General features: G+C 35.9%; 2 protein-coding genes across 2 annotated transcripts; one reads left to right on the forward strand and one right to left on the reverse strand.

The window, feature by feature from the left end:
- Nucleotides 1–104: 104 nt before the first annotated feature.
- Nucleotides 105–7,020, reverse strand: LOC136819195 (uncharacterized). Its single transcript, XM_067075406.1, has 4 exons — nucleotides 6,927–7,020; nucleotides 3,773–3,810; nucleotides 2,888–3,208; nucleotides 105–458 (listed from the first exon to the last, which is right to left on the reverse strand). Exons 2-4 carry the CDS (start codon nucleotides 3,789–3,791, stop codon nucleotides 247–249), a joined length of 552 nt encoding a protein of 183 aa, XP_066931507.1. The 5' UTR covers nucleotides 3,792–3,810; nucleotides 6,927–7,020; the 3' UTR covers nucleotides 105–246.
- A 4,656-nt stretch (nucleotides 7,021–11,676) lies between these two features.
- On the forward strand, nucleotides 11,677–14,417 carry LOC136819196 (O(6)-methylguanine-induced apoptosis 2-like). Its single transcript, XM_067075408.1, has 7 exons — nucleotides 11,677–11,782; nucleotides 11,912–12,315; nucleotides 12,533–12,603; nucleotides 12,849–12,901; nucleotides 13,082–13,262; nucleotides 13,443–13,630; nucleotides 14,234–14,417. Exons 1-7 carry the CDS (start codon nucleotides 11,698–11,700, stop codon nucleotides 14,299–14,301), a joined length of 1,050 nt encoding a protein of 349 aa, XP_066931509.1. The 5' UTR covers nucleotides 11,677–11,697; the 3' UTR covers nucleotides 14,302–14,417.
- The last annotated feature ends 129 nt before the right edge of the window (nucleotides 14,418–14,546 follow it).

The raw sequence follows: 14,546 nt of genomic DNA on the forward strand, positions 1-14,546 counted from the left end.
GTGATACTTGTAAAAATAGAAATGAAAATTGAAAAATCTATCACTGCTTGTTCTGTTGCCGGAAAGATAGAAACATACGAACAGCAAAACAAGTCAACCATCTGTTTAAATTTTAATTTCAAAATAATTTATTATTTATCAAAAATGGTTTACTAAAATACAATAACTTTTAAAAATAATATCAACAACTAAAAAATTACAATGTTCAACTATTAACAATAACTTCTGTGAGGGATCAAGTGGTCTTCAGTCACTGTCATTGTCATTATCCAGTAATGGTTCACTGAGTTCGGGATTCGCACCATATCTCTTCCATTGAATCAAATAATAAACAGCTTCAATCATGGTCAGCCCCATTGAAATTAAACCAAAAATCCCTGCTGTGGTCACACTTTTATGGTTTTTATTTTTTGCCATCATGATTGCTGAACTTCCCATCAGTACCAAACCACCAATTGCTTGAAAATTTAAATGAGAACAACTGATGACAAGTCAGAACAAGTAAAAGTAAGAAAGTTGAACTGAGTTGAAACATAAAGCCAATTTGCTTTGAATGTACAACACAATTTTTGAGTTTAACACTTGAAGGGATTCCGGCATGACATATGATATACAATCCAGGCAAAGTCATCATGAAAAGAATCTTAAAAATTCAAGTCAAAGTTGTCAACAGTGATTCCACCCCAAGATATCAACATCCAATAATCCAGATTCTAGATATCTGCACTCTGTTGAAGACATATTTAATAAAATAATGAGGAAATTTCAAAGTTTGATTTCACACTTCTTGCACCCTTAATCCACATTAGGTAAAATTAGAAGACAGAATCAGATATTTTATCAACCTTTTGGTATTCCAAACATGTCAGTGCCAAATGCCTTGGGTCAATCATAACAAAAAAGTTTTTTAATTTTTTTTAATTCAACTACAGTTCTCCTTGTGGTATAGTGGACATCAACCTTGATTCCTGTACAGGCGACCAAGGTTCGATTCCCACTCACAACCTTCGCCCGGGTCAATCCATGCCATGTGAGAGGAATTGGGTAGTCAGTTCAAGGTGCTGACAGGATGCTTACTCAAAGCATCTATAGTTGCAAGAATGGGCTCCCAGAGCCTCCTGTAACTCAACCATAATAGATAGATAGATTATATCTCTTTTCCAAATTCCAAATTTCTCATTTCAATATGGCTTCCACAGTATGCACATGTCTAGAATTAGAAACTTTGGATGTTGATATATTGGGATGGAATAACTGTTGACAATACGAATTTTACAACAGTTTTTCATGATAGCTGTACGAGTCTGCTAAATGACGCGCCTTACGCGCCCACGCGCCCACACGCCCTCATATTTCTAACGCGCCTTAAATTTGACGCGCCCTATGATTTCGACGCGCCTTCAAAATTTGACGCGCCCTAGAATTTCAACGCGCCTTCAAAATTTGACGCGCCCTAGAATTTCGATGTGCCTTCAAAATTTGACGCACCCTAAAATTTTGACGCGCCTTCAAAATTTAACGCGCCCTATGATTTCGACGCGCCTTAAAAATTTGACGCGCCCTATGATTTCGACGCGCCCTAGAATTTCGACACGCCTTAAAAATTTGATGCGCCCTAAGATTTCGACACGCCCTAGGGTTTTGATGTACCTTAAGTTTTCGACGGTTTTGACGGACGGAATAATGGGACCGGTCTAATCATACATGGTTGGTATATAAAAGAATGTCGGCGTTAGCAAAATGATCATTTCTTAAGAGATTAGCCTAAAGTCGACCCGCTCCATTTATCGGCTGTACACTTTATTAGTCTATTTCATAGAATTTGTGCATGCTACACGTTATTTCTATTCAATTTACAGGGAAATGCACAAATTTGTCCCTTCACAGAGAACCCAACTTTTTGTAATCATCTTCGACTTGGGAATTTTTGAAACGTTTTCCATTGTCGCTGTCTTTGTTAAATGTACATCTCAATTTGGAAAAGAGTGATTTAAAATAATAATGTGATTACTGCAGCAACGTAGAAAAAAATCATGTACTGAAAACATGAATTATGGCTTGGTAATAAAATACTCGGGAAAAAGGTTTGTATCCTCAATCGCTCATAGAACGACACTGGGATAAGAACAACATTCTTTATGAGACACTCACCTGACGTTTGAATATGGAGGATAAATCAATAAAGTCGAAGCAATTGTTCTCATTACTGTCAGTTACTTAGGTAGTGTCAAATTATCAGGGCGCGTCAAATTATCAGGGGGCATCGATTTTTTAGGGCGCGTCGATATTTTAGGGCGCGTCAAATTATCAGGGCGCGTCAATATTTTAAGGCGCGTCAAATTTTTAGGGCGCTCCAAATTTTTAGGGCGCGTCAAATTACCAGGGCGCGTCAAATTACCAGGGCGCGTAAGGTGCCTAAGGCACGTTAAAAATATGAGGGCGCGTGGGCGCGTAAGGCGCGTCATTTAGCAGACTCTAGCTGTACCTTGATAAAGTTTAATTTTTATGCCCTTTAAAATCAAATTTGTAGTACTGAAACTGGTAGTAATCAAATTACTTTACCTAGGCCAAAAAGAAAATGTCTTGTTTCTGGAAATCGGCCAGGTGAACCTTTTTTTTGAGAGTCACCAGTCAATTGTAAATATAAATGATTTCTCCTTTCTCTTCTTTTTTCATAATTGTTGTTCGTTGTTTGTATTTTCATAATGGTTTTGTTTATTTCATGTGCACTCGATCGCTAATTTGAAGGATTCCTACTAAGATTACTACCAGTTATGTGTGTTTTTTGATATAATATTTTATGCTGTATGATTTTAGTCTTTTAAAACGAAACTATGCCTTACTGCAAAATGAAATTTTAATCAACTGAAAAAAATAATGTGCTTACAACTTCCAATGAAGAGCACTCTGTTATTGATTAGAACTCTGGGGATACTTTGGTACACATCCAAAATTAGCGTGATTAAAATCATTATGATGAATACCCAAGCAGAAGTCACTGTGAAAACAAAAAACTCCATGCTTGCACGATCTCCTGTGGTAACAGATCCAACCAAAATGAGTCCCATCAACATAGTACCAAATTGGACAATCTTAAGAAATCCGGTTGGTGTTTTCAGCCATCGGAAGTTGACAAACTTCAACAATTCCTTGAATGCATTTGGCTTTTCCACGTAAGTCTCGTCATCAGAACTGACTTCTTCTTCAACTGAAATAATTTCACCATTGTCATAAAAATTACTTATGGTTAATGAGATCCCATTTTGCACTTCTCAAATTTGGAATTCTTTCAATTCTGTTTTTAATTGCTTATGCTTACAATGCACAAATACTATTACACTTTGAAGTTACCTTAAAAACGGGGAATGGCTTGTAAACTGGGTGAGTTTTCTTCTTTGAAGAAAATACAGGAAAGGAATCTTCCCTCTGGTACAAACATCTCTTGAAAGCAATTTTAAAAACCACTTTTGAATGTGTTTTAGGTTGATTAGTGTGGAGTCACCTTACATGGCTCAAAAACAGGAAAATATATGAATATATTTTCTTATGATCACAGTTAGACAAAGATAGTCATGAAACCCTTATACTTTTTTAATGAGTCACCCGTCAGATGATTTTACAGCTTATCCCAAAATTTGATTCTCTCAACAAATTTATATCCCCTTCTTTATTATATTTCTTTATCAACTCCTCATGGCCTTTTGGTTATGATATCTAGTCTTTTCTTTATGTAGCTATCAATAAAAAGTGCAGCAAAATAGTCACAACTCACCACTTGACTTTCTTCCCATATCTGTCTATTTTATCTTCCTAAACAAAACAACAGTGAAGACTGGTGAAGAAATTTTGAAAAAAAATTACTGTAGTATATAAATGATAAAAATATAAGTGATATCTTAACAGGAGAAGATGAGTCAACATTAGTGAAATTCAAATTCCTAACAAAATTATTAACCGGCTGACTGTTTCATATTTCCAAAGTAAAATGACACAAAATGAAGATATTTGTGAGCATTGCCTAGTATTACTCCTTACCGTGAGAGGTCCTAAAGCCGACACCACTGCCTAAATTCGATGGGGTCTTTCAAAGATACAAACAAAAATAAAAACAAACCGTTCGCTGTGACGCAACAAAGATACCAAAGTGTCAACTAAACTGAGAGATTTGATACACTGAACCAATTGATCCAAATAACAATAATTGCTTCTTATAACAAAACATATTTTTTTATTGCAATATGCACATAAATGACAACAGTAGTAACAGCATCATAAAAAGTAATGAGATGTTTTGATTTTCCAAAGCACACGAAAATATAAAAGAGGTCTGTGTACGAGCATGCTCATTTTGAAACGTTACTTAATCAAGCCTGGTTTTTATTACTTTACAATGGCACTTGGCTTGATTGTGGGCCTTCCGTAAATAAACATCCGGACTTATGGGTGGTAAAGAGGGTGTTGATAGTTGCCGCCTCATTGATTCGATGTTTGTTATTCAAATTAATTGCTACCACATCCGCCATTTTTTCAACTTCGCGCCCTTTTTGCAATTTAGTCTGTTTTATTACAACACTGTTATCGTTTTAAATATGAGCAACTGATCCAGAATAAAAGATAATTATTTTTACAACTCACACTTTTTAATTACATTAATTGACATCTTGACATTACAGCTATCTTGTTAGATGTTTTGTTTCGAGAGTTCTAGCAATAGTTTATCGTTCAACTTGGAGAGGGAATGTTTGTAAACATAGAATTTTTTTTCATAACAGTTATTTGGGGGGTCGGAATTAAGCAGGGGTGTCGGCTTTAGGACCTCTCACGGTATAATAGTCTGTTTTTCAATGGCAAAAGATCATGTAATCCAAAAACAAAAGGATAGATCTCTAAGGCGGTCATCGAAAAAATGCTCTGTTCGCGTCACAACGGGTGTTAAAAATGCATGCAGACGGACGGGCGGTCAAAAACATTCCGGGGTTTTTTTAATCACGCCAGTAACTCAGGGTCGGGTGGTAACGCAAGCAAAACAATTTTTCGATGGTCGACAGAGTTTTTCCGCATCTCCGCAGTGGAAAATCAGCGGAAAATTTGATGCGGGCGGGTGACGCGAATAAAACAATTTTTCGATGACCGCCTAATGGTGGTTTCTTGGAATGGCCCATTATTTGAGGGTTACTTCCATCACCTGCCTGATTCTTACAGACAATAGACCTTTTTTCAAAGAGGACGTCCTGTTGAATAATTATGTAGTCCAGCCATAGAAACAATGATAGTGTACTGTATCATGCATATTGTAATAATTACGCATCATTGTTTTTCTGCTGGACTACATAATTATAGACCTTTTTTCAAAGAGGACATCCTGTTGAATAATTATGTAGTCCAGCCATAAAAACAATGAAAGAGCCATGCATAATTACTGTATCATGCATATTGTAATAATTATGCATGGTTTTATCATTGTTTTTCTGCTGGACTACATAATTATTCAACAGGGTGGCCTTTTTGAAAAAAGGTCTATGGCTCTTACAAAACTAATTATCTCTTTCAGATTTAGGCAAAACTCTATTGGGCCATCCATTTCATTTTGAAACCATAACGACGGTAGCTTTTTGACAAAATGATGTACCGTGAAGTCGAGCAACTTCGCATCAGTGGAGGCAAACTTACATAGCCCTCAAATGACAAATGATTAATGAATGACCTGGCTGGTCATTACAATACAAAGTTAAATCAAAACAAAAATGGTAGAGTAGAGCTGCGAGCGAAGCTGCGTAGTTAATTTGTTTTGAAATTTTGCTGCTTTGGTTGGTCAATCATTTGTTGATGGCTATGCAAGTTTCCCTCCACTACTGATGATCTGATGCAAGTTACCTGACTTCACGTGGTGCATACTAGAAGACATTGCCCCCAATTTCAACTACAATGTCAATGACAAGGCAGGAGGCGTGCATTCTTACACAAATCAGAGACTGGGTAGAAAATGCAATCTGAAAGCTATAAATGTCAAACATAAAAATATCTGGAGAGGTTGTCTCTCACAAGAAGGACCAAGGCTCTTCAATGCTCTGCCAAAATCCCTTAGAAACTTCACAAAAGGACCCTGCCGATGCACCGGACTTAACAAACACCGGACACGCGAAAGTCCGGTGTAAAATGAGAATTTTTTTTACCACAATCTCTACACTGGACTTAAGAAAGTCGTATGTCCGGTGTTGGAGAAGGATATTTTTTCCACCGGACAATCAAAACACCGGACATGACCAGTCCGGTGCGTCCGGTGTTTCTTAATTTTTTGTTTCATAAATGTCCGGTGTCCAAAATAGACCTTTTTTCAAAGAGGACGTCCTGTTGAATAATTATGTAGTCCAGCCATAAAAGCAATGATAGAGCCATGCATAATTACTGTATCATGCATATTGTAATAATTATGCATGGTTTTATCATTGTTTTTCTGCTGGACTACATAATTATTCAACAGGGCGTCCTCTTTGAAAGAAGGTCTATTCCCTGTATGCAACACCGGACTGACACCGGACTTATTGCGTCCGGTGTAGCGAAAGGATACTTTTTGCCACCGGACAAATACACCGGACAATCCGGTGCGTCGTCGGCAGGGTCCTCTCACAAACTGTACCAAACATACTTTTAAACAGCATCTTGACCAATTCCTCAGTACACTGCCAGAGGAACCGCTGCTTCCTAATTATTTCAACTTCAGAAGAGCATTACAGTACAACAGTAATGGTCAATCATCGGATTCAACGAATTGGATGAGTACACCATAATAAGTACATAATCAATAACGAAGTATCACGGTATTAAACCTTCAAAACTAATTACTACCTTCTCAATATAACAAAAAATTATGTCAGAGCCTGAGCTGATAGAGAATACTAATCATAAAAACATAAAAAAGTGCTTACCACCAAAGTCCAACACAAGGGTTTAACAAAACTTGAAGGTTTTATGCCAAATTGATTTAAAATTTTTCTATCACATTTAGCGCCCAATCATTGAAAAAGCGCGCGAACTCTGGAGCTACTTTACAGAATGAAATTCTGTCAGAGAAATAGAGAAATGTTTGAGGAAATCTTAACTCGGCGTCATTCGGCAAACTAAACAAGTCTATTTCGTGGTAGTAACAATTTTGTTGATCTATAATGGCAGAAGAAAAAATAAACAAAACAAAATTTTGGAATCAAGACCTGATTTCTGAAACTTTGTTGGCTTACAGCTAAAAGTTTGTGGTTTGATAGAAGCTGAAAGATTTATCATATGACTAGACGGAAGCTTAGAATATAGCTTTTAAATAATTGTTTGGGAGAACACAAAGGTCTTTTGAGTAACAAATTACTTCACTCCAGCAGTAATTTACTTAATAATAAACGTCTCATATGAATTGATTTGTCTTTTACACACAGCTGTTACCTAGGTACAAGATAATTTATCCTGTTTTACTGGCTGGTGTAATTTGTTATTCAATAGACCTTTTTTCTAAGGCCGATGAAATTTACATATGAGTTTACCGTCGGCCGCCCGCATCTCTATTAAAAAGCACCCGCATGAAAATTTCATTATCTTCAAAATTCCTAAAATTTTCATTATTTCTATATTTCTTTACAACTACAACCTCCATCGTTGTTAAAATCGTCTCTACGCAGGATTCCCTCTACGCATGACCTTTTTCCCAGAGTAAACACGGGTAAACAAAGAAGATTTTTTACAGAAAATGTGACCGCCCTCAATCCTACAACTACAGCGGGCGTCACGCCCATATCTATCTGCCTAACCGCCCTGGCGGCCATTTTAGCTTTTTGCCAAATCTAGCGCCACTGTAGCAATCGATCTTTATTTTTCGTTCGCAAAACATGCGTAGGGTTGAAGCGAAGCAAAATTTTTTATTTTGAGAGAGAATGGTTAGCAGAAATGGTGGATAAGGTGCTGTTGGGAAAATAATGAATAATGAATAATGAAATCATGCCGCATCTATTTTCGGGTAAGTTGACGACGGTAAACTCACATGTAACTTACATCGGCCTAAGAGGCCACCCTGTTGAATAGACCTTTTTTCAAAGGGGCCACCCTGTTGAATAATTATGTAGTCCAGCAGAAAAACAATGCATGACACAGTAATTATGCATGGCTCTATCATTGTTTTTATGGCTGGACTACATAATTATTCAACAGGACGTCCTCTTTGAAAAAAGGTCTATAATTATGTAGTCCAACAGAAAAACAATGATAAAACCATACATAGTTATTACAATATGCATGAAACAGTAATTATGCATGGCTCTATCATTGTTTTTATGGCTGGACTACATAATTATTCAACAGGACGTCCTTTTTGAAAAAAGGTCTATTGGCCGTTGTGTTCTCCCAAACGAAACATTTGTGTGCGCAAGCAAGGCACATTATTTTTCAATCAATCAGTAGACCGATTCCATTCCGTGTGTGACGTCATTTTCACCATTTTTCTAAGAAATTGTAGAAAGTATACATACAGGATGAATTCAGTATAACACCTTGATAGGCTTAAAGTCTTCAAATAATTCCCATTTGGACCTGCGCATGGTTTTTTATTTTGTGGGTGAAATTTATGCCAGATTTAGGAACAGGCAGCTTGTTCAGTCAGGAACAGTTGCCCTATTAGGAGACGTCTCTTAATCAAGAGACCCGTACACGGTGTAATTATCTTGTGAACGAAGAAACTGCGCTTTTGGTTGCTCCCATTGGAAAGAGCACAAAAATTTGATTCCATATGGTGATTTTCAGAAAAAATCCACCGGTGGAATCAATCACAATTCTAATAATCCATAAGAACCAATCAGAAGTAAGAATCTATCTTCTGAACAAAAGCGTCTCAAAAAGAAAAATGGCAGACATGAAAAAAATCAAGAGGGGCTTCCTTAAAGTAGTAGTGCTTTATATTAGGATTGTGATCGATTGCACTGATAAATTTTGATAATTTTTTTTACCAACCAACTTTACCAATTCAATGCCTGAGTTTTGCTTGATAATAGTCCCTAACTGGATTTTGCCGAATCGGTCTGTAACTAAGTATTGTTTTGAAATGCTCTGGACTACTTTTCGGTCATGTGTGATTAGGGAAAGGTCTATCTATTGTGCGTCCTATAAATGTCAGTCTTAGTTGATTGAATGATGATTCGATGACGATAAGAGGAGTTACAAAGGATCAGGCGTTGTGGTATAGTGGTCATTGTCCTTGGTTACTGCACAGGCGACTGAGGTTCGATTCCCACTCGCAGCGGTTCACTTGGCAAGTGAATGAACCTTCGCCTGGGTCAACCCATGCCAGGTGAGGGGAATTGGGTAGTCAGTCCAAGGTGCTGACGGGGCGCTCATTGAAAGCGTCTATAGTTGCGTAAATAGGCCTCAAAGCCTCCTGCAACCAACGACCTAATAAAATAGATAGACCAGTATCCTATTGAAATGATCCGCGTAAGAATGATAAAAAAGTTAATGATTTTTTGCATCATTAAAATGTCATTCCGCGTGCAAAAGCATTTTTTTAAGATTAGCTATTGGTTGATATTGATCACATGACCTAAATTTTGAGAATATGTTCTTAATTTCAAGTCAAACTTTTATGCTTAAAAATTAGTAAACATTGTTAAGATTATAACATTTGTATTTGGATAGTGTTTGTGTTTTCTATCTTAAGAACGCACCATGAACGCACGTTTATTTTCTTAGTTAGAGTCTTTCAAAAATGTTTATGTTCTTAAAGAAAATGCGCTGAAAAGCGCAACAGTGTTGTCGAAAAATATTGAAAAATATCTTGTGAGAAAGATGATTAAAAATGCGATCTGACATAAGCAAAAAAAATCGAAAATTATGTTCATGGTCAGTAGAAATTCGATATAATTGATTTTACACCATTTAGAGATGCTTGTAAAAAGTCTAATTTCTTTGTAATAGGACTTACGCGGACGGTGGAAAGACGGCAAGATGAAAGAATACAAAATGAATAGAAAACAAAAGATTTTTAAGAGCCATTGTATGAAGTTCTTGGTCTATCTATTTTATTAAGTCGTTGCTGCAACTCAACCAAATAGAAATAGAAAAATAGAAAAATACACGTTTTTTTTTTATAAGGAACCTTAACTTGGCTCCGAGCCTGGAGTTCCTTATTTTTCGAGAAAATTTCAGCCTCAAAGTTCCTTATCCAGTTCCATATTTACTAAGCTGCTAAGATTAGATTTGCGTACGTGACTTATGTATAAGTATAACAATGGACTAAAATGCAAGAAGAGACTTTTATTTAACGTTGTTTTGTCAACATTTTGTTATCTTTGTGTTTAGGCTTTGTAAATGTGTGCAAATTCAAGTTTAACTCTCTGTGACTTGACTTGTTTTGTTATTCTCAACCTGAGCAGTTCCTTAATAATTCCTAGTTTCTCTAACCATTTTGAGCCTCAAGTTCCTTATAAACAAAACTTGTTTTTTATAATAAAAAAACGTGTATATATTATGGACCTAAAAATTCAGATTTTACAATGAAAACAAAAATCATGATAAACAGTTGTTTGGGAAAAATGCAACGACCTTATTGAATCAGTTAAGTGAAACTTCGAAGCCCCCCCCCCCTTCCCACCCAATGGGTCCAGGGTGGTTTAAAGAGTGAAGCTTGTAAAAAAAATTTTGAGTATAGGTAATATTTAGTTGTTTTGCTGGTAAATAACAAAAAAGTTAAATTTTACTTAAAGGTATATAATTTTTCTATTTTGGATTGAGTATTTTTTAGCCGGTGTACAGACATAAAAAGTGCGAGAAATCCCTGAGAAGGGTCAGAATCAGACGGAAATGTCAAAATTAAACCAACTTGTGTTTATCAAAGCTAACTTTGAAATGGATGCCAGTCATGCCAGTCAAAAATAGTGTGAACTTTTAAAAAAGCTTAAAATAATGAAAAAAGTTATATTTGGCCATAATTCAGAAGCAGCTGGCTGAGAAATTTTTTTTTGATATCTGTTCGTATATTCTAGGAGATCAAATGTTTAGACTTTTTCAATTTTTTATGAAAATGATGTGTTCTGATTTCTAGGAAACTTTATCGCACTATTTGTCTCCCTAAACTTATCACTACTTTATGGTTTAATGTGTTCTAAAATCTAGGAAAAACAGTTTGCTAAGATAAACTTTGTTTTTCTCCACGAAAGATGTGTTCTAAAAATTTCTAGGGTTACTAGGCAACAAGATTACATCAATTTTCTCTTGATCATACCCTGTCTCTTCAAAAGATGTGTTCTGAAGCTTTCTAGGGTTACCTAGAAAAAAGAACACGCTAGATGACCTTGATTATACCCCTGTCTCGTCAGAACACATGATCATTTCTTGCTGGTTAATTTTCGAAGATCTGATCAGAACAGATCAAAGCTTCTAGCTCTCAGAACACATCGTGAAAAAAGGTCACCTCGCCGGCTGCTTTCGATAATTTCATAGAAAATTAATATTTTTATCTAAAATTTTGAAGGATGATGGGAAATACTACAGTACTAAGAAAAACTTTCACATTTAGGGGTTTATTTTTGACTGGCATCAATGTTCAAATTGAAAAACGTCCAAAAGTTCTTATTTTTTGACAAAGGTGTAAATATGACTTCCCACCATACTTGTTTATTGAATTTCAGGTTTAAATTTCGATTCCGTTTCAGGGTTAAAAATGAGAAAATGCATAGTTTGACAGATAGCATTAGTCCAGCAAGTAAATATTTACCAAAAAATACAAAAGTTACAAGCGGGAAACTTCATAGAGGTAAGTTATGTCAAGTCTTTCTCTCGATTTCTCAATCTTTAAAATATGAGATGTGATAAACTATGACGATATATACGATAGAATATGATCTTCACCATCTGGTTGGGTATTTTTAAAATTCACTTTTAGGTCACAGTAAAATTGCAGCATCGGCATCCATTCCAAGTAAATACCAAACGATCGTCATTAGCAATGAAGAACGGAAAGGTTTTAGTTCGGGCACCAAAAGATTCTCAGATTTATCTCTAACTGAGGGTCCAGGCCCAGGAAATTATTCAATTGCTAAATCACTGTCTCATGAAAGTCACGTATCGCATTCTAAGAAAGGCTTAGGAGGTTTTGCATCCAAAGTTTCACGGTTTCCACAACCTTGGAATGAAGAGCATACAGTTGGCCCTGGACAATATGAATCCAATGGTTTCGCTTCCCAGAAAGATTTCAACAAAGCCAACTGCACTAGTAACTTTCACAAACCAATTGCTGTGAAGAATGAAAAGATGCAATACCAAACTCCTGCGCCAAACCAATATAATGTGAGTACTAATCTGCGATGACTTCTCAACCATTAATTTGAACATGTAAATAATATGACGAAATTATTTATATCAAAGATATTTCAAAGACAGACCGCTTGTATCAAGTTTGTTTTAGAGGCAGTCTAAGTTTTCTTGTAAATTCCCCTCAAAAATCGACGGTGGCTTTAAAAGGGGGTTGATAGGTGTATGTTAATCCATGTTTCTTATTTTAAAGATTTCACAAAAACAAACGGGCAAAACAACTAGGGAAAACAACGTAGCAGCTTGCGCAGCATTTTCATCAAAGTAAGTATTCGTAGAAATCGATTGAACAATTTTAAAGGGCAACTTTTTACAGAAGAGATCCTTGTGGTATGGCGTCTCCATGAGCTAAAACTTCTAAAATATAAATCAAAGAAATTTGCTACATTTTCTTTCCAAGATTGAAGATAAACACAACAGATGGAATCTGAGAAGCTGCACTTTCGCTGCCAAAATCGCTCCTTGTTGCATGTTACAATAAACAGATATTTTATTTTTAATTTCTGTAGAACCAAACGTGATTTTTTATCTCGCTTACCACAACGAGTTGTTCCAGCGCCAGGTACGTTTGAGACAAAAAGGAAGTTAATTTTGTAAACGTCTTGATATATACTAAAAATTTTGAAAGTTGGAATCTCAGGGAAAAGACTGAGAACTTTTGTGCTCTATTTCATATTATACTAACTCCTTATTTTTAACACCTCTTCAAAGGCTTTGTTGAAATTGTTCATTCCTTCTTTAGGACAATATAACATACCTGACCCATGGACGAACGAATCTGATAACCTTCGAGGAACACAAGCTCCTTTCAAATCGACAACGGATCGCTTTGCGGTCATGAACAAAGCAGCGTTGGAAAACCCTGGTCCAGGATCATACAATCCCTACGAGAAACTGAAAATATTAAATAGAAAAAGTTTACCGTAAGAAGAATGGTTTCAATTGAGAAAGCTTTTTAGCAATTTTATTGTTCTTCATTAACTTTGAGGGAACAAGATTTTAGCCACAAAAGAGTTGACTCCTCTAGCCTCGTCTAATCTCTCTAAAGATATATCTTTCTGTTATTAATTAGTTGATATCCCTCACCCTTTTTGATTTTACAGACGAAAATACTATCTGTGTATATCAGCACCAGCTATTTCGATGCCACCAGAGCCAGATGCACCAGGACCTGGTCAATACGACTTGGTGGATTATGATGGAGAACAACCACAATTCGCCACCAGTTCAATGTTCGTCTCCACAACCAATCGAATGGTACCAAAGAGAAATGGAAATGCTCCAGGACCTGGTGGGTTAAGTGTTCATTTTCCTTTCTCGCGTGTAGTATTAGTTATGGTTTATCCATGCTACATATAACTGGTAAGCCTAAGCAAGAGAAACTAATCTTGGTTATAACAATCTTGGTGAGTTTTGCGAGTAATTAATTCTCACCACCTTACAATTAAGGTCATAATATATTGAGAATTTTGGTTATTTTAACGTTTTTCAAGATTTAAAGTTCTGGCGAGAAAGTCGATTTTTGGCTATCTTTTTAATTTAATCGAATATTTCAATTTGGGAGGGGTTGGCAGACTTCCAGGCTATTTTTTAACTTTTGGATCCTCAGATCCTAAGGTCTTAAGTCTCATGTTAAAACTCAGAGTTAAAACTCTACCCTTCCAACCTACTTTAGAGCACTTACAAATCGATTGTGGTTCAAAAACTTCCCGGTGGATTTCCCTTTTTTCTCAAATATAATGACCTTGATTGTAAGAAATAAAAAACTTCAAAGTATTTTTCAGATGGACAACTTGCACAAAAACTCGCACAAGGACTAAGATGGGGGGGGTTATAGAGGAACTCGATATTCGAGTTACGAGCTTTTTAACCTCGCACATGTTATTTATTATAGGAACATACAACCCGCATCATATTGGTAAAGTTTCCTTCTTATACAACTCTGACAAAAAATGGATTTAAAGATGAAAGTATCAAAACTAGACTCTCTCACTTTGTACATATTTTGATAATTTTTATACAAACACTATATATTTTATATACAGTAAATGAAAATAATATTTTTATACAAATCGAAATATCTTCTGACTCTTTCATTGTTACTCTTTGTCACGAATATTTGTCAATAAGAATGAGATCCTCTTTTCATGTTCGACTATTAATAAGGAAAATCTTTCCCACGATTATTTCTTTGAAGAATGCCTGTC

The sequence above is a fragment of the Clytia hemisphaerica genome, unplaced genomic scaffold, assembly GCF_902728285.1.
Source record: "Clytia hemisphaerica strain Z4C2 unplaced genomic scaffold, Clytia hemisphaerica genome assembly, whole genome shotgun sequence".
Taxonomy (NCBI): domain Eukaryota; kingdom Metazoa; phylum Cnidaria; class Hydrozoa; order Leptothecata; family Clytiidae; genus Clytia; species Clytia hemisphaerica.

What these genes read in the sequence shown, in the direction of transcription:
- LOC136819195 (XM_067075406.1), bottom strand. An exon ending in AGTGCTCTTCATTGGAAGTT is followed by an intron (nt 459 to 2,887) that starts GTAAGCACATTA and finishes TAAATTTTCAAG; the next exon opens with CAATTGGTGGTTTGGTACTG.
- LOC136819196 (XM_067075408.1), top strand. Translation starts at nt 11,698, where the DNA reads ATGCATAGTTTGACAGATAGCATTAGTCCAGCAAGTAAATATTTACCA. An exon ending in TGCGCAGCATTTTCATCAAA is followed by an intron (nt 12,604 to 12,848) that starts GTAAGTATTCGT and finishes TAATTTCTGTAG; the next exon opens with AACCAAACGTGATTTTTTAT. An exon ending in TGGAAATGCTCCAGGACCTG is followed by an intron (nt 13,631 to 14,233) that starts GTGGGTTAAGTG and finishes TATTTATTATAG; the next exon opens with GAACATACAACCCGCATCAT.